Source organism: Pipistrellus kuhlii, unplaced genomic scaffold (assembly GCF_014108245.1).
Source record: "Pipistrellus kuhlii isolate mPipKuh1 unplaced genomic scaffold, mPipKuh1.p scaffold_m20_p_12, whole genome shotgun sequence".
In the NCBI taxonomy this organism is placed as follows: Eukaryota; Metazoa; Chordata; class Mammalia; order Chiroptera; family Vespertilionidae; genus Pipistrellus; species Pipistrellus kuhlii.
Window position 1 is genome coordinate 21,807,853 of NW_023425427.1, and position 19,825 is coordinate 21,827,677.

Genomic DNA, 19,825 nt, shown 5'->3' on the forward strand with positions numbered 1-19,825 from the left:
CTACCATAATCCTATTCATTCATTCATTCAGCATATTTTCACTCATCATCTTTTATGGGTCAGATGTCAGGGACTGGGAATAGAATGGAAGGTAGAAGGAAAAATGAATCTCTATCCTAATGGGGCTAGTCTAGGGAAGAAGACAGAAACTGATCAATAATAATAGAAATATGAAATGCCAAATGAGAGAGGCGGGACAAAAGGGAAGGGATGTGTATCCTGTAGAGAACTTTGGCTTAATCAGGAAGGCCCAGGAAGTGTTCACAACAGAAGCATCTAGTGAGCTGAGGCCTGAAGTATGAATAAGCGTTCAGTGGGGAAAGATTAGCCACTCTCCAAGACAGAGGTTCTGGGTTATCCTCATTTCCTAGAAGATTTTGCTGAGGCTCTGGCAGGTTAAATAACTCCCACCTGAACTGGGATTTGAAACCAGGGTCGATGTTGGAGCCTTTAACAGGTACATGGAAGTGCCCAGTGGCACAGCATCAGGCCAGGAGTGGGATGTACTTTTTAGCCCCAGGAAAAAGTGTATCATCACACACCACGTCCATAGCTGGGTTGTGTGCAGGAGGATAGAGAGTGGCTCCTGGTGTCAGCCGAGGCCAGGCATTTAGTGAGCAGAAAGCTGCATGAAATCTCTTCAAACAACAGAGCTCCCCGAGGGAAGAGCAGTTCCACAGAACAGCGAATACCTTCCTGACATCCCTTGAGATCTTTAAAGAGAGGTGATGCGTGCATTAAGTTGTGCTTCTAGTAATGAATTGTGATCTCAGTTTGTGAGGTGTGAAGGGAAGAGGTAGCAAGTTACAGGAGATGGTAATTCCACCTTCTGAACATCACAGCCTGGAAAATAAGTGGTGACACTTCCCCCTATTGATACTTTCCACGTTGATTTCTATTTTATTTACTTACTCCGCAGAACAGCTAACCGGAAGCTGCATGACAGCAACGATGGCCTAAGGAGTGCCCTCGAAAACACTTACAGCAAGTTCAACAGGTCCTTGGTATGCAGCACAATTTTCTGACGCGTGGTGTTCTGTCTCGTGCTAGACTATTTCGGTGGAAATCTTGTATTTTATCCTGAGCGAACTTACAGTCATGAGAAACTATTCCATGTGATAAAAGGGGAATTTCCCCCAAATTAAAAAATGGTGCTACCACTCTGAGGAAACAAATGCCTAGAGGTTAACCAACTCTCGTTAGGTAGCTTAGGACAGTCATTGGCAATCTCATTAGTCAACAGAACCAAATATCAACAGTGCAATGATTGAAATTTCTTTTGAGAGCCTAAGATTTTAAACTTAAACTTCTTCTAACGCCACTTCTTCAAAATAGACTCACCCAGGCCATGGTATTTTGTGGAAGAGCCACACTCAAGGGGCCAAAGAGCCGCATGTGGCTGGCGAGCCACAGTTTGCTGACTATGGGTCTAGGAAATCAGAGAAAGATGTGCAGGTGTGACCTGGGCCCTGGCAGGTTCATAGTGTGGCACGTAGTTAAGATTTGCACAGGTAGAAGTAACATAAGAGAGAGTGGGCAGCCCATTGAGGTACAAATGAAACTGCCCAGGTGAGGGGAATGAGAGGGTGCTTCTGGCTGAGGAGTGTGTTCACACACTCTGAGTATTCTTTATAGTACTGAGGTCATCAGATGGAGGCCTTGGATTTTAAACCCTCCTGCAGAAACAAGCTAAGCCCCTTTTGGAATTTGGAATTTTCCAAAATACCCAGACTCTGCGTATGAGAAAACCTCTTCTCCCTCTTTTGAGGGTCAGCTTCAAGTTTGGGATTCCCATGGGCATAGCTTGGGGTATGGAAGGGTTACTCACTAAACTAGATTATGGTTCCGGAAGAAACAAATCAAAAGACATTGGTATTGCAGGGTCCTGGCAGATTTAGGGCACTGGGAACCCCTTTACGGCTTACGTAGTAGGAATTAGATTTATGACGCAAATGAGGAGAAAATACCATATGCAGTTATTGCGTTTCCCCCTTGATTTTGGTGCTCACATTTGCTCATGTAGGACACCAAACTTTTAATTGCATTGGAAGTTAACTAGTGTGCTACAAGTTAAAAAACATATATATAAAATGCTTACACTGAGTAATGAAACAACAATTATGCATTTCAGCGTGTAAATAATACATCGCCAGGGAATACAAGTTCTAGGAGCAGTCCGAAATTTAATGGTCATTCTCCTCAACCTCCGGGCTATGACAGGTATGTTATTTTCATTTTGTTTGAATTCTGGATCAAAGTTGAAAGGAGAGTAAATTTCCTTAGAGGGAAATTAAAATAGTAGAATATATTTTGGGCACTAATTTGTATTTCTACCCTTACTTTAAATTTTGGAACATGGAATATGTAAAGATTAAAGTAAAAGTGTTGAAGACAGGGCAAAGTGATTACCTTAAGATGTCATGACTTGGTTTTATATAAACTCACCTTGACCTCATTCCTAATTGTGTTTTGTTTCTTATAAGTGGAGTTGGTAAAGGGAGTTTCAGGGAGACCAGTTGAACTCTGATAAATGTTGTGGTATATTATGTTGAGATTCTTAGTAAATGTTTAATAGCTCAGCATAATATTATGTAAGCTATATTGAAGGAAAAGGACACTTTTAAAACAAAAGCAATATGGCTAGTGTTTACAAGCTGTATATTAAAGGAGTCACAGAGGCTACTGGAAGTGAAAATTTAGCTCTATTTTTAAAAATATTTATCTCTATTTTTGAGAGTATTACAGATGTTCCCTCTTTTCCCCATTGATCCCTTCCAACTCCCCCGACCCCGTGCTTTCACCACACTATTATGTGTCCATGGATTACATATGTATGCATTTAAGTTCTTTGGTTAATCTCTTCTTGCTTTATATTATATTATATTATATTAATTTTATATTATATTATATTTTATATTATAATGAGAATGATTTTCTTAAGTTCCTTACAGATTAACCTAAAATCAGTTTCAGAAGGAGAGTGTCCTAAATGATGAAATAGTAAAAGAATGTATACACACCTAGCTAGCTAGCTATATTGAGATTTGGTATGAAATTCCTGTTCCAGGAAAAATACCTCATAAGTGAGCATCATATTCAGATAAGGCATATTGGTAAATCACCTTTTAAGTTCATGTTAAACATTTGCTAAAGGCACTAAAATATTTTGATTTCTCAGATTTATATAGTTTATACATCTATTAAGACCACACTGTCTCTTCTAAGCATATCCATCTCTTTTTATTTCTCATATCTGGAGACCAATATACTCCCCCATCCATTCCCCCTTCCTGATGAAATCATGTATGCCAAGTAGCTAGGCTTGTGTCCGATGTGTAGCAAAGACTAAAGAAATTGTAGCTATTGTTTGTATTTTAATATAAAACTAGATTGTTAAAAAAAAAACAAATAGAAAAGCAGATGTTTGAGTTTCATGAAGGAAAGATCCACAGAAGTCAGAAGTTCTGGCCTTTCTGCATGAAACCTCTCCTGCAGGGGTTTTTCCAGACTGCGTGTTGACACTTCACGGCAGAAAACTCATCTCATCTGCCAAACTGTTCCAGGACCATATGTTTCTAATTGTCATTTTTCACTATTTAGAAATATGACTCCCAGAAAAGTCTAGCAGTTGGTCCTCATTTTGTCTTGGGAAACCTGAGGGAATGTATTCTTCATGTGTCAGCCCTTCGCTTATTTGAAGAGCGAAAGCATTAAGATTTAAGCTGAGTGCACGGAACGATTTCTCATCTTGCAAGGTTTTGAGTCTCATGTCATTACTGCTGCCTCCCTGTCCCCCTCCCCAGGTTATCAACATCCCTTTTAAGTAGAGATGTTATTCAGAAGTGGATGCATTGTTCAGAATGTGGTCTGACCACACGAGAGGAAAAAGGTTCGCGTGTTCTACATTTATTTTTCTTAATGCAACTTCAGATTGCATTTAGACTTTGGGAACCTTTATTATCAGGGAATACTAGTAAAGGTGATTAGAAAAATACTTTCATTTATTAAATGCTTGAGTGTCTTTGTTTTTATTGATTGTTGCATGGAATGAACCGATATGGCTTCGAACATTTTATTTCCCCCGATGCTTAATCATGGAATGCACTGTGGCTCTTAGCAAAGGTTCAAGTGTTGATCTTGAGCCCACTCTTGTCCGTGTGGTCTTTCTCGAGCACTGAAGCCCTCAGGTGCCAGTCTTCTCCTCTACCCTAGGTCCTCCCGCTCTTCCTACGTGGATGAGGACTGTGACTCGTTGGCCCTCTGTGATCCTATGCAGAGGGCGAATTGTGAAGTTGACAGCCTGCCCGAGAGCTGCTTCGACAGTGGCATGTCCACCCTGAGAGATTCCAATGAGTACGACTCAGAGGTGGAATACAAACACCAGAGAGCATTTCTGAGGTCGCATGGCATGCGGGAGAGCTCTGCGGGCGATGCTTCAGACACAGATGTAAGCCCCGGGAATCACTGCTCTCCTTGGCTCGTCCTCCCTAGAGATCTAGCACCCTGTTTGACTTTGATCTGTCCTGAGAATCCATTTTAAAGGTTATAACTATGAAACATAGGAGAATGGTTGTTGTTTTTTTTCTCTCCACTAATTTAAGGAGGAATCCTCATTGATTGACATGTGGGCCACTCTATGCCATAGCAGCATGGACTATCCTTTTCTTTTCTTGAACCTCTGATGTATATGTGTAATGAGAGGCTTTACCAGCTAACTTTTTTTTTAAAAAAAACAAACAGGTTCCTGATATAAGGGATGAAGAGACATATGGTTCAGATGGTGTGGCTTCGGTCTTAGACTGGAAGCCCCCTGCCAGTGAAGGCAGTGCTGCTAGTTACCCACGGAAGCCCATCTTGGCCCTTTCACCCCAGGTAGGTGGTTCCTGAACCCAAATAATTTTCTGGGCCTTGTAACTTGTTGGGAAGGAAACCGGCACCCCCTTTGTCACCCACTGTGTCTTTTCCCCCTAGACAGACATGGCGGATGACAACAGCTCTTCCAGCTCACAAAAGGCTTACAAGATTGTGCTTGCGGGGGACGCCGCCGTGGGGAAGTCCAGTTTCCTCATGAGACTTTGCAAGAATGAATTTCGAGGAAATACAAGTGCCACCCTGGGTATGGCTCCTTTTTCAGATTTTAATGAGGAAATTACTTTTTTAGCTTGATTTTATTTTCTTCAGGGTTATATACACAGATACACAGGACCATCTCTCTCCTCATACATGTAGGTAGACGTGTGTGTGTCCTTGACTATAGAATGGTCCTCTCCTGTTTTGGCAAAGGCCCAGCTTTAGGAAAGGGAGACTGACAAAGGACAGAGGTATCTACTTAGCCAGTCAGTGACAGTTTAGAGCTTAGAGTAGGGGTGTCGAACTCAATCAGAGAAGGGGCCAAAATCTAAAATCCAGCCTAAATCGCGGGCCGAATGGTTTACTGAACAGTCATAAACTGTCATTGTGATGGAAACGCAGCGGAGTGCAGTGATGACAGCGCGGTGCGGGCCCATTGCAAGGCCTGGCGGGACGGATTTGGCCCGCGGGCCTTGTGTTTGACACATGTGGCTTAGAGCCTGAGAGGACAGGCTCATCTATTCAGCAAACATTTCCTGAGTCCTACAGTGAGTCCATTGCTGTTACAGGTGCTAAAAATACACAATGAACAGAGTTGACTACATTCCAGCCTGGAAGGAGTTTACATCCCAAAGGAGGGAAATAGATGAAAAACAAATTTAAATAAAAGAAAAAAGAGGTTTAGGGAGAGGTGCACTTTTATGCAGGGTGGTCAGGGAAAGCTTTTCTGATAAGCTGTTGTTTGATATTGTTAAAGGGACATGACTGATGGCTAGTTTGTCACTTTAGTCAAAATCATAGAAGTTTGTTACCTCCCTCCTTTACAATGGAATGTATTACCTCTCAGTACAAGGCAGAAATTATGTCCTAATTTCCAAATTTGCATAATAATCAGTAGGAGTTGAAGATATGCAAATTATCATTTCTTTTTCTTGTTTATCTAAAATGTTCTTATTTTGATAACCAGAAATGTTAGAAAAGATTGGTTTCCCTCTTCACAATGGGCATTTTTGTAAATTTATGGTCCTTTATTTAGACCACTCAAAATAACAAAGCTGAAAGTTCACTTCAATTTGATTCATAAAAAGACTCCAGTATGCGGTTCAGTTGCTATATATGTATATAGCATATATACATAACCATATACATATATACACGCACACATATTTATGTACATGCGCACACAGATATAACAGTTCCCCAATTACATGACAATTAGAACATAGATTTTTCCCTTTGTTCATAGACTAAATTCTTCCCCAAGTCAGCCAGCCTGCAGATGGTGCATCCCGTGCGTGCAGTTTTGGGGCCTGACTGATAATTAGTGTATGAAGCCATACTCATTTATCCCTATCTCACTGGGCTCTTTGCTTTATTGGCTCCTGTCTCATCTAAAGAGAACTGGAAAGTAAAAACCAGTGGAGTGATTTACCTCCTGCTTTCCGTGTTCTCTTCTGTTCCTTTGCAGGCGTTGACTTTCAGATGAAGACCCTCGTCGTGGATGGAGAGCGCACAGTTCTACAGCTCTGGGACACGGCTGGTCAGGAGAGGCAAGTGCTTTCCGGAGAGCAGCTTGGCTTACACACACAAGCTTCGCAGCCCACTCAGTGATTTCTATGCTTATCATTATGTAATTATAATGTACCATATAGTTAGCTGTACATTAGAATTTTAAGAATGCTCACTTCCTTACCTCTTTCTCTCACCTATCAGCTGTGTGAGAAAAAGGACCTTAAGCTTCCATGAAGCTTGTGTTCAGTTGGGAAAGGAGAGGGCCCTTTCCTAACAAGAGATTTTAGTGAGACGATACCTCTGAATGTGGTGTCAGTGTGAGGAGCTGCTCAGTGGGGCACAATAGAAGGCAGCTTCCCTTGGTTTAAGGGCAGAGGCACGAACTAAGTAGCAGACTCGCACCTGGTGATGGTACCTTATCTTGCATTTATTGCCCTTGACCAGAAGGATTTCCCGTAGGTTTTAGTATTGTCTAACTCTTTGGGAGCAGAATCTATCCAGTTGTTCAACAAGTGAGTAAGGGGTGCCTACTTATCTCCGCACCAGACACTATTTAGGCTGCTAAGATTCATCAGTGAATCTTCACAATAGGACCCAAATACCTGTCCACGTGGAGCTCCCGTTCTGCAGCAGACTAAGCATTCCAACATTTAAAAAATACTTGTGGCTGACGTGGCCCTAAGAAAATATAAAATAAGAAAATATAAAATATCAAATATTGCACTCGGTTTAAAGAAAGAGATGTAGGTTGCAGTATGCTTTTCGCCTATTGAGTCCCTCACCTCCACGTATGTAATATGCCTTTTGCATGGTGGCATCCACATTGTTCTTCCACCCTCCCCAGGCCTGGAAGACTATTTTCTCTAATGTGCATCTCCTTTCACCCTTCTTGGTATCCCACTCATGGGTTTTGGTAGGTTTTAGCTGAGGCTGGAACTTTCAGAAATTACAGTGTCATCCTTGTCCTGGTTATGTTTTGGGGCTTGGAGACATTCTTGGGGTTGTTTGGTGGAGCAAATGATTGGCTTTTTAAAATCAGTAGCCCAGATTCTCATCCTGTTACCTGTCACTGGGTCAGTCTGGGCCTCGGAGATGATTTTCACAGTGATACATTACCCTCAGATTTTTTTCACTTGGGGCTTATTTGAGAAGATGAGAAAAAGGTGAGTGAGCACAGAAGCAACAAATAACGGAGCAGCAGCAAACAGACTGATTAGATCCGTGCTGTAAGTGCTTCTCTCTTAACCAGATTCAGAAGTATTGCCAAGTCCTACTTCAGAAGAGCAGATGGAGTCTTGCTGTTGTATGATGTCACGTGTGAGAAAAGCTATCTTAACGTACGAGAATGGGTGGATATGATTGAGGTAAGAAATCAAAACTGAGAGACAGAAAATTGCATAGGGAGCTATAGGCCATGCTGGAAAATGCTGGTTCTCTTCCTAGTTGAAGGGAATGTGACCAAAACCCATTGGTCCAAGATGTGACAGATAAGGAATGTTGGAGACAGAGTTCCCAGGGGCACTCGGCAGCAAGTTCCTGCAAGGCCAAGGGTCACAATTAAAGGAGCTTCTGGGAATAAAACTTCTGGGTTTTCTTACAGATAAAATCAGAAGCAAATGGAAATGCAGGTCACCTGAGAAGCAGCAGTTCTTACAAACGAAGCTGTTAGGGCTGGATGTGTAGCATGTTGTGTGTGTACAGAGCTGGGTGGGTAGCATGTTGGGTCTGTTTAGGGGCTGGGTGTGTAGCATGGTTGGATGAGTATAGGGTAAGGTGACCAGACGTCCCATTTTTGTGGGACAGTCCCGATTTTTAACAATTTGTCTCGTGTTCCGCAGCGCTTTAAAAAAGTCTGGTCACAGTATAGGGGCTTCCATGTGCACTAGATACACAGGTGAGACAGCAGCTGGTATGAGCCTCATTCTGTCACAGCTGTATTCTCTCCCTCACTCCGATAGTGATTTGGGTCTTTACACATCCCAAAGTACCATTGAAAAACCAGTTGGTATTTTTAACATGTGCGGTACTATTTGTGCTTTCTTTTAAACCGAGGAGCTTTCATTTCCTTTGGTTTCATGATAAATAATTTTTAGAAGTGGGAAATTATTTGACCATAGTTAGAATGCTGACAACAGTTATTTATCAATGTAAAACAATAGTTTAAACTATGGTTCAGCATACCTACTTGAGAAAAATACCTGAAACTAATGGCTAACAAAAATTTTCAAATAGGTCTATTATCTGTAATATTTAACAGGTATTAAGTGCAGGGGTAGCTAGACAGAGAACTTATTCCTGTATGATCTCCAGTTTGTTTCTGAATTCTTCATTTGAGCCTATTTCATACCCTGTACAAAAAAAATGATATGAGAAGTGACATTGTAATTGACAGTAAAACTTAGTGATAAATAAATGTGCATATTATCCTACTGGAATATCATGACTTAAAATTTTAAATACAGTGAAATGTGTAGGCATTTATATAACTTTTTATTTCATAAAAATTTTCTATGTCATATTCATCTCAGTAACATATCTGAGAAAGGAAGAAACATAGTATTATTTGTGCTTATTATGAGAAACCTGAGGCATAGGAAGTATATGGCACTGGCTGGTAATCATATCGAGGGTAGGATCGGAATGGGGGCTAGAATGGGGGCTTCTGATTCAATATGGTGCTTCCTTGGTAAGGCATCAGAGTGAGAAGAAGCTTTTGAAGTCTAGAAAGGAATCTGAAGTGTAGTCAGCTCATGAAGGAGAGGCATGTACTCAAGTGGACCTCCCTGGGACAGAGCAGTGAGCCCAGAGAATAATGGAAAATCCCAACTAATTCATGCACATGGGTAACTAAAATTACAGCAAAACTTGTTGAAACTGTTGGAACTAGTCTTCATTTTAAATCTTTTGGATTATGCTCAAGAAAAGGAAGTATAAGAGGCAGGGCCAGCCACAGCCTTGAAGGAGCCCTTAGTGACCAGCTGTAGTGTATGCCAGGAGCCCACTGCCTAATTTGCTGAGCAATCGGCACAGGGTAAGTGACCTTTTCAGCTGCTGGTAGCCCCTTTCACAAGGTCCAAAGAGTAAGAAAACTGTATTCAAGATGAATTATTGGATTTGTTATAGAGAAAAAATTGGAGTGCACTTGGCATTTAACTTTCATCTTAGAAAAATAATGGGCGCAATGAACCTTAGCCATGGCTCACCCTTTCCAATTTGAGGAAATTCTACAGGGACAATTTATATGGCCACTGTGTAAATAACTAATTGTGGGATCGCCAGGATAGAGTAGAGGGTTGAGAGGAAATAGAATGTCAGTGGTAAGTAGTCCCTCTGAATTAATAATTAATACATTTCCATTGAGAAGCACTAGGTTACAAACTATTATCATAAAATCATGGGTAAAATAAAATTATGCCAATTTTACTTATCTGTCACGCATCATTTATTGATTGAATGTTTGGGTAAAAGACGAATAGAGACATTTGAGACATGAGATTTCATCCTGACGTTTACACATTCAAAAATATTTTGGGGGTACCTCCTCTGTTGGGACATCTGTTAATAAAGAGCCTTGTCCTTATGGAGCTTGTACTTCAGGAAGAGAGACATAACAAGAAACAAACATAAATGAATAAAATAAGTACAATGAGGGAACGTGATAAATGTTACAGTAAAAAAGGAGGCAGGGTGAAGGGCCTCCTGCGGATGCAGTTTTCATTAGCGTAGCCCTGGCCTCCCGAGAAGGTGCTATTTGAATCAAGACTTGAAGGAGATATTTACCTGTGTGATTTGGGGAAGCCATTTGGATGCTGGGTTCTTAGCTTACTTAAGGGAATATTTGCTTACTGGCTTCCAAATGACATCCCTTAGATCCCTAGAAGAGTGTCAAAGAACATAATTAATTAACACACTGGTGGATGGGTGGGAAAGGTCTGGAGAGAGCCTTTGACTCCCTCTCTCCACTGCCCTTACTACACCCGGTTTAGAGGCAAGGAGTGTGAAGAGAAGGGGAGACAAAGATACCTTTGTTATGTTTAAGGCTGATTTCTTGATCCTGTGTCTGGTACCAAATGGCATGAGCATCTGAGTGTCCTTAGGCACTGCAAAGAGTAATGTCTTAGCCAGGGCTGCTGCTTTTCCTGTTTAGGAACCAGAAACCCATTTTTTTCTGTGCAATGCAGGTTATATTTTTTTATTCTCATTATAGGTTAATGAGATGGCATGTGCCTTTAATTAACCTCTTCATTGTACACACATGGATATTGAGGCAAAAACATGAAAGGACTGGCCTGATTTCACACAGCCAGTAAATGGCCAGGAGGTGGGAGGGTTGGGGTCTCAAACTCAGCTCTGCCTCTCCCATCTCCCCTTTCACCCTAGCTCCACTGAGAATGTGAGGCAGTGTGACAGTGGCCTGGGCTGTCTTGGAAGCAGTATCCTGAGAAGCTGTTGCTTTGAATAGAGTGACTCCTCATGGGAAAAATGTTGACTTTTAGGACCTTCTTTTTTAAATATATTTTATTGATTATTTACTTATTTTTATTTTTTTTACAGAGAGGAAGTGAGAGGGTTAGAGAGTTAGAAACATCAAGGAGAGAGAAACATTGATCAGCTGCCTCCTACACACCCTGTACTGAGGGTATGCCTGCAACCAAGGTACATGACCTTGACTGGAATCGAACCTAAGGCCATTCACTCCGCAGGCTGATGCTCTATCCACTGAGCCAAACCGGTTTGGGCAAGGACCTTCTTACTTTGTTGTTTTTGTAAACCAGATAGCAGCGAGTGCGGAACTTCCAAACTCCATTTTGGCCTCATAATAGCTGAGGGATTTACTTACGTGTTTTGTATCTGGGATAATGAAGTGGACCTGTGATCACTGTTGTGCCGAATGGAAGTTATAGGAAATGATGAGGTCATGCTTCTTGAGTTTATATTGTTTGTGTAGCAGGAAGGGGGATACAGTCAATTTAGACCCTGGCCCAGGCCTTTACAAGCTCCTATTAAAAACCTTTGAATGCCAGTGTCCTCACCTGGCAATGGGAAAGTGTTTAGCTCTTTTTAGAGATATGGGGGGAGGGGGGTTAAAGATTCAATAGTATCAATGCATCGTATGGCTTTTGGACACGACTGCTGCTGTCCTCATTGTCCTCACTTGTCCAGTGTTTGATGTGTGCATATTTTTTCCTTTTCTTTGTGGTAGGATGCAGCCAGCGAGAGCATTCCTACTATGTTGGTGGGAAACAAGACTGATCTTCGTGAGTCTGCTGCTGCAGAGGGAGAGAAGTGCGTCCCGGCATACTTTGGGGAAAAGCTGGCCATGGTAAGAGTGAGAACCAGTCCAGATTAGAAGGGATTTTTCACTTTTGTCCACCTTTACTAACGAGGTTCTTTGATGAGCCTGCACCCTGTCTGATGGGGCTCTTGTCTTTATACAGGAAGAAATCTCATTGTCCCCCACATTATGAATTTATGTAGTTGCACCAAGATTTAAATCCCTCATAGATGTAAATCAATCCCTCTATGTTTTCCTCCCATTGCCTACCATTGATAAAGCAGAGCCAGAATTATCACGTCTTCCTCCTCACTCTCACCCAGTTCTCAGAATCCTTCTCTAGTCCTTGTCTCCAGCCAAAGGAAAAAGAACAGGTGTTCTATTTTGAAAAGATGGGCTTGGTTCCAGAGGGTTACAATGCCAAGGGACAGAAGATGGTGCAACGTGTCATCCATCTGGTGGGAAGAGGAAGACTTTTGTGTTGTGTGTGTGTTTTCCCCCCTGTAAGGTTTGTGTTTAGTTGGAAGAGTCTAGAATTGTTTTTGGTTTTTCATTTGTGTAGAGCACATGTGTCAAACACAAGGCCCGCGGGCCAAATCCGTCCCACCAGGCCTTGCAATGTGGCCCGCACCGCGCTGTCATCACTACACTCCATTGCATTTCCATCACAATGACAGTTTATGACTGTTCAGTAAACCATTCGGCCCGCGATTTTAGATTTTGGCCCCTTCTCTGATTGAGTTCGACACCCCTAGTGTAGAGGATGGAGCTTACTCCTGTCCAAATGACTACTGTGGGCAGTGTTTACCATCCTATTGTTACCACCATGTCAGAATACCCCTTATGACTTGTCCTACCTTACAAGGAATCAGATGCTTCTTGATCAGAGGTGAAGTTCACAACCATAGCAGTATCGTGTGACACTGCTATCATCATTGAAAGTCATCAGCACTATGAAAGACTTCTTGGTAGCAAATCCATTTGCATTTAAAAAGAAGTTTGAATTTCACTATTCTGAGTTGGGAGATCATGCTTGTTTTAAATTTAGGAACTGTGAACCAAATATGATAAACATCAAAACTAGACAATGAATACAGAAGAGATTCATTTGACACATAATTAATTGTCTCCACCATGTGTGCTGAGCAAAGAACAGAGAACAAAAAAGACAGTCCTCCTGTAGTTTGTTGTCTGGGGAGACAGATATTAGACATATATAATCCCACATCAAACTCTAGAGATCTCACATGCCACTTTAGAGACCTCATCATTTCTGACCTCATTATTCCTGTCCCATGCTTTCTCAGTTTCCAAGGTTTGCTTACTTATGATCTCATCATGTATACCCTCCTGTTTCCTCAAAGGCATTCTCTGCCTCACCCATAACATCATGACTATAGAACCCAGTAGCAGCACTACCCATTTTTACCAGAAATCTGTTCATTTTGTGATTAAATTTTTTTGGTAATTTTCTCTTTTTTTTCTTTATTGATTAAGGTATTACATATGTGTCCTTATTCCCCTGTGGTGCCCCCCAACCCTCCCACTCCTGCCCTCACGCCCTGGTGCCTGTGACCATTGGTTAGGCTTATATGCATGCATGCAAGTCCTTTGGTTGATCTCTTCCCCTTTACCCCCACCCTCTCCTACCTTCCCTCTGAGATTTGATGGTTTGATCAATGCTTCTCTGTCTCTGTTTTTGTTCATCAGTTTATGTTGTTCATTATATTCCACAAATGACCCTCACCCAGGCCCACAGCACATGATATTCTCCTTTCCTAAGGGACACTGTCCCCAGCTTGTTAAATAAAGACACACAAAAGAAACTTTATCAGTTACAATTGTGATAAGTTCTACACAGGATGAATACAGATGGCTCTGAGGTTTTATAACAAGAAGACCTAATAGGGCCTTTGGAGGGTTAGGAAACAATCTTAATTTTAAGGGAAGATTACCTAAGATCCAAAGGTAGGTGAGAGTCATTCTGGAGGAGAGGGTTGATGGGTGTAGGGATAACCTAGGTAATGGGAACAGCAGGTGCTAAGGCCCTTAGATGGACGGGAATTTGGAGCATTGGGGAAAGGAGGGAAGGCCAGGGTAACTGGAGCATCATGAGTGAGAGAGAACAGTGGTAAGTAAGGCTGGGAGGCTGGCTGGGGCCACATATAAGCTAGGACTTTTTGGCCGTTGTAAAGCATTTGAACATGACTTGACTGGAAGGGAAGCATTGAGGGGTTGGAAGCAGGAGAGTGATAGGAGCAGTGGTCACACACATACCCTCTGGAAGGTTGAATAATAGAGGATTAGAAAATGTCCATTGGTTTTTGCCACATGCAGGCTGCTGAATCTTGATAGGAAAGGATAGTGTGAAAGGGGAAGTGTGTTAGCTGCTGACCAAAAGCAGACATACTTTTGATGGACTTTCTATTCCTGAGTGTACGTTATCATTTTTTTTTAATCTCTCTCAAATGATTTGATAGCGAACATTGGGTAGCATGTGTGCAACTATTGAAAATAAGTATTTAAAACAAGAAATTTTATATTGTGTGTGTGTTTTTTTAATGCAAACTAAAAACTAATGTGTCTAGGATATTTCTAGAGTAATGAGATTTAAACTATTGAAATAGTTATTTCTTTTTAATTATGAAACTCTGAATCAAACTTCTTAGTTACTACCCACTCAGTGTACTCAATAGGAAAATATTTTTATCTTATTTATTGATTTATAAGCTAAAATTTCAGGACACCTAAACAAGGGCTTTGTTTCATAGTGTCTGTTTCTTTTCCACAGACCTATGGAGCATTGTTCTGCGAAACAAGTGCCAAAGACGGTTCGAATGTAGTGGAAGCTGTTCTCCATCTTGCCCGGTAAAGTTTTGTCTCTTATTTGGAAAACTGGATATAGACTTGAGTTTTCATTTAGTTGGTGCTCATGTCAAACCTCTTGACCATGACATGACTCTACATTGGAAAACACTGGCTTCTCTTTCAGCAGTGCTTAGAGAAACAATTAAAATAGACGTTATAAAGACTGGTAATGCTGCACATTCACTGTGAACATTGACAAGCATATCTTTACTGCTAAACAAAGCAGATGCATCTGAGGTGTCATTGATGTTTTTGCATAATGTCACCACAAAGCTAATAGTTGACACGTATGAATAATTTACAGGAACCATATTTTAAACACCAGAGACTATTATGAATATAAGTATTATGACATTTTCCAAGGATAAAGGAAAGGAAACTTCAATAAAACAAATTGTATGTGTGCCAGTTGGAAGCACTTTGTTAAATTTATTACACAGGTAATTACTTAGCTAAGTCAATGGTGTTAATAACATTTTGGAATGTAGATTGGAATATTGCATTATTGAGCAACTTGGATATAAATGTGTTTTAATTCTTAGAGTATTCTTACAAAATAACAACATGGTATGTTATGTTTATCTCTTCTGCCTAGTTTTCTGTCACAAATGAAACCATGATTCTTTACTGATAAAGGGATTAAATATTAAAAAGAAAAAGAAAGAAAAAATCAAAATGTGTGTTAACAAAATCCAGGCTTATGATCTTTAATTGCTGACAAAGCAAAAACGTAATTGTAGGTACATTCAGTGTGTGTATGTGTGTGTGTGTGAGTGTGTGTGTGTGTGTATGCATGAATTCGTGCATGGGTGGGGTCTGGCCAGCCTGGCCAGGGGGAGGGGACATGGGCAGTTGGGTGGCCTGCCTGCTGGTCTAACTCCTGGTAGAGGGGACAATTTGCATATTAGCCTTTTATTATATAGGATATATACACTGAGTGGCCAGATTATTAAGCATTCAGAGATCATAATAATCTGGCCACTCAGTGTATATAGTGCTTTTACTGATCACTTATGAGGTTTTACAAGAATCTTGACTTTAGTACGATAATTGGCCTCTTCTGCTAGTATACATTCACAGTTAAAATACCTTGCAGTATTTTAAATTCTGCTTTTGTATTAGTGACTTGTATAGTGCTTCTTAGAATAGAATTCTATTAATAGAAGACTTGGCCTGGGGCCCAGGAGAGACTGTGGCCTGGGAAAATCAGGAAAGGGCCCCCAGGACTTTAAATGGCCTACTTATTGGTTTGTGGCAGGGCCTGAAAGATGCCTCTGAGCTTGAACTCAGTATTTGAACATTATCTCCTTTGACATCAATCCAAGAGAGAGAGAGCCACCTGCTCCCACCACACTGGAAATCTGAAAATCATTTTCATTTAAAGCAAAACAGTGCTAACTTTCAATACCAGCAGAAAAAAAAGGCAAACAAATATTTAAACATATAAAGTCAAGTTAATTACATTTTTGTTTTTTTTTGCTTTTGCTTAGTAGGAGAATCATGGGCTAATATCACATTTGTCAGGAGCCAAAATAAAACCTTCAGAAATTAGGTGAAATAATGGATTCCGTGCACTTTTGGGTGCACAGCCATTTTGGTCAGACAGGATATATTCAGGAAATGGGAAAGGGGGAAGAATTAATGAAACAATGAAATGAACTAACGATGTTGGGTTGGTAGGTGTTCCCCCTGCCCCCCGCCCCTTTTTTTTCTCTCAGTTGGTTGTATTGGTGTTTCATTAAAATGTGCATGAGAATTCCTGGATGGAGTTGATGGTGTGTGCCCAGGGAGGCAGATGGGTATAGGAAGGGCCTGCAGGTCTTTAGAGGAGAGGTTGCTAACCTGTGGTCTGTGAGGTCTGAAAGGTTGGTGATCGCTGCTTTAGAGCACAATTGGGCCCGAAGCTAGGCAGGGGCTCAGTGTTATCTCAGCTTTAAGCAGTGTGGTGCTTAATTGCTACTCTGTCTTAGCAGGCAAGGGGGCTGCTGAGCAGGTCCTGTGCATGGCTGTGGGCTGCTTCCCAGCATTTTGGAGGATTGTGGTGTCAGGAGGCTCAAAGTCCAGCCTTATATCTGCCCCTCAACTGCTGTGAAGTCTTGAACGGGACCCTGTTGTCCTGTGGGCTTCTCTAATCTGTAAAATGAGGGTGGGGCTGAAGGAAATGATCTCCCGGGCCCCATAGAGATCCAACAGTCTGATTGTATATACAACCATCTATACTCTCCTGAATAGTATAATCGCTATTTAACGCTGAATTGTCTCATAGGGTCATATTAAAGTTAAATTGCTTCAAATTGCATGGTCACACCCAGAGTGCTGGATCGATTTTCTTTATTATATCATAAAGATGGGAGAGGCTGTAACCGGCCATCCCCATTTGCTTCTGCGGCTATTTATGGTGTAGCTTCCACACAGGCTGGGGCTTATGTAAAACACCTGTGCACACAGCATTTCAATAACGAGGGCACTTGTGACTCGCTTATCACTGCGTTTCTTACTGTTTGTATTACATATGGCCTGGTTTAAGGTCTTTAAATTAGTTATTAGCAGTGTGTTAAGTATGAACATTATAAAGAAAGAAAATGTATAAAGACTCTAATTTGCTTTATACTCCATCTTCAAAGTTGCTTGTCAAAGTGGACATGGTATATTCTCCCCAGGTTAAATGGGTATTTACAAAGTTTTACAGCCTTTAGAATGTTGGGTAAAATGGAAAACACCTACGTTCTCCATTTACATCTCATAAGATAACTCCCAGCATGGTGCCTTCCCCACCACATCATGTCATGAAAGTGAACGAGATGGGTTTCTGGATGTGCACCATCTGTAGGATTCCTTTTGGAGGCGATGCCAGAAATGTGACACCCTGGGCTACTTTGCTTGTTCCTAGAAAAACTCTCAATCCCAGGAAAAGTTTCTCTTAGAAATGCAATTTCAAAATTTTTCTATTGAGCTGCTAGGACACCCACACACCCTTGTCCACTGGTAAGTAAATTTATCAATAATGGAAGGCTGGTGCTTCAAATGTTATTCAATGTATTCAAATACCACAGATATTTAACTGAGCAATGGCCTGAAATTTCAGGAAAACACAGCAAGCTCAGGAAGTTATATCATTTCAGCACAATTGCCAAGCCTGACTGGAAAGAGGAATTTTTGGGGGGACATTTTGGGGACTAGCTGTCCCATTCATCTTACCCATGTCATTTGGCTTATCTAAAGTGGGATGTTAGGATCTTCATATGTCACCATCATGCCCTGTAGCTACACTTGGAAGAACACTTTCCTAGGGAGCTTTGATAAGATCACGGAGACCTGTGGTCAGCATTGCATCTGTTAATTCTAAAAGAAATTTAGGAACATATAAAAGGAATTTTTTCCTGGATTTTAACCATCCATTGTTACTTCCATGATCATGTATAATTAAGTCAGCATTGCTTCTTGTTAATGTCAGCAAGTATCAGCCAGAGCTGGGAGCCAGGTCTAGGGTAGTAAGGAGTAGGCTGTGTGTGTGGCAGACAAAAGCATGTGAAACTATAAAAGAGAGCAAAAGGAGTCTGTGTGTACACACATATATATGCAACTTTGCATGTGGGTCTGCATATGCATGTGTGACTGTGCATATATGTGTACACATGTGTATGCACCCGTGAATGTGCATGTGTGATCTGTTTGTGCATGTGTGACTGTGCATGTGTGCTCTGTGTATTCATGTGTGAGAGTGCCTGTGCACGTACATGTGTGTATGCACCTGTGTATGCATGAATGTGTGCATGTGTGAGTCGGTAGCTTGGTGCTCAGAATGCTGGAGTTGGAGCCAGCTTGCATGCTGTGAATCCCAGCTGAATGACCTCTCCAGCTGTGTGACCTAAGGGAGCTCCTCATATACCCAATGTAAAATGGGCACAACAAATCCATGTGGTTCTTGTGGTGATTAAATAAGTCAACACCTAAAAAGCATTTAGACCAGTGTCTGGATGGCAATGCTCAGCAGTGCTGCTTTTATTTCCACAGCCATCTGTGGTTGAGGTTTGTGCCTCAGTAATCCCCCCTCTACCTCCTCTACTTTTACCTCTGCCTCTACCTCTCTCTATCTTTCTCTTTCTCTCCAGGGAAGTAAAGAAAAGAGCTGACCAGGATGATAGCAAGTCCGTTACCAACCTGAGTGGGAGCAGTTCCAAACAGTCAACCCACATGAAGAATTGCTGCAAGGGTTAAACCTCCAAAACCTTCACCTGTGAAGTCTTCATTTCCAGAATACAGAATGTGTGCGACTTACTTGCTTCTCACATGGCGTGGTACAGCCTACAGACACTGTCACATGGAGAGTTACACGTGGGAGATCTGGACCCTGCTGTGGATCCTTCCAGAACCTCGGCTCTTCTTCGCTATGTTCCCATGAACAATTTAGGCTCCCTGGTTAAATACACTGGTCTTGTCCTTGCAGGGCCTTAATCGATAACATGTAAATGTTTTTCAAGTGATTTAAAAAAAAAAATCACATGCTCAGATCAAAGCTGTAGAAGAAACTCATGGACCTAATTAGATTCATGCGGAGCTGACAAAACCTACGACAACATTTCTTTCAGATATTTAATACTAGAATACTGATAAAAGGGGGTATGGCCCTGGCTTTGCTGTTAACGAGGCTTGTGGTTGTGGACATGTCACCGGCCCATGTTAGTTCTGTGTCCTCATCTGTAGAACAAGGCAGCATGGCCTTGATTCTCTCACATTCTGTAGCACTTTTTTTTTTTTTTTTTTAAGAAGTGAGAAGGAGCATGTGATAGCCTATGGTTAATAAAGACTCTGATTGTTTATACTTTTAAAATATCAGAGTATTGATTTTTCTCACTTCTGAAACAAGAACAGAATTTAATTGAGGGGAAAAAGGCACTTTTCAGTCTTTGGTGGAGACAGAAAAATCTATTTTTCTATGTGTAAAACAAAACATTTTTTTGTGACAAAAATAGTTCTATATAAAAGAAAGTATTTTATAATCTCAGTATACTTACAGAGTCCTTGGTTTAAGTGTGATGTTAAAAATTCCAGCACACACACAGAAAACCACATGCTGCTGAGAGTACAATGCCACTTAAA

General features: G+C 41.2%; 1 protein-coding gene across 3 annotated transcripts in view; it reads left to right on the top strand.

The window, feature by feature from the left end:
• Positions 1–19,611, top strand: part of RASEF (RAS and EF-hand domain containing) — a 50,055-nt gene extending 30,444 nt beyond the window's left edge. For 2 of the 3 annotated variants that reach the window (XM_036433688.2, XM_036433686.2), the window contains 10 exons: positions 920–1,004; positions 2,132–2,220; positions 4,213–4,447; positions 4,741–4,872; positions 4,972–5,116; positions 6,539–6,620; positions 7,832–7,946; positions 11,786–11,905; positions 14,649–14,725; positions 18,838–19,611. In XM_036433688.2, the coding sequence (XP_036289581.1) occupies positions 920–1,004; positions 2,132–2,220; positions 4,213–4,447; positions 4,741–4,872; positions 4,972–5,116; positions 6,539–6,620; positions 7,832–7,946; positions 11,786–11,905; positions 14,649–14,725; positions 18,838–18,943 (1,186 nt within the window). In that variant the 3' untranslated portion in view covers positions 18,944–19,611. Of the gene's footprint in view, positions 1–919; positions 1,005–2,131; positions 2,221–4,212; positions 4,448–4,740; positions 4,873–4,971; positions 5,117–6,538; positions 6,621–7,831; positions 7,947–11,785; positions 11,906–12,617; positions 12,720–14,648; positions 14,726–18,837 lie in introns of those variants that run through there. The other variant, XM_036433689.2, reaches the window with a different exon arrangement.
• The last annotated feature ends 214 nt before the right edge of the window (positions 19,612–19,825 follow it).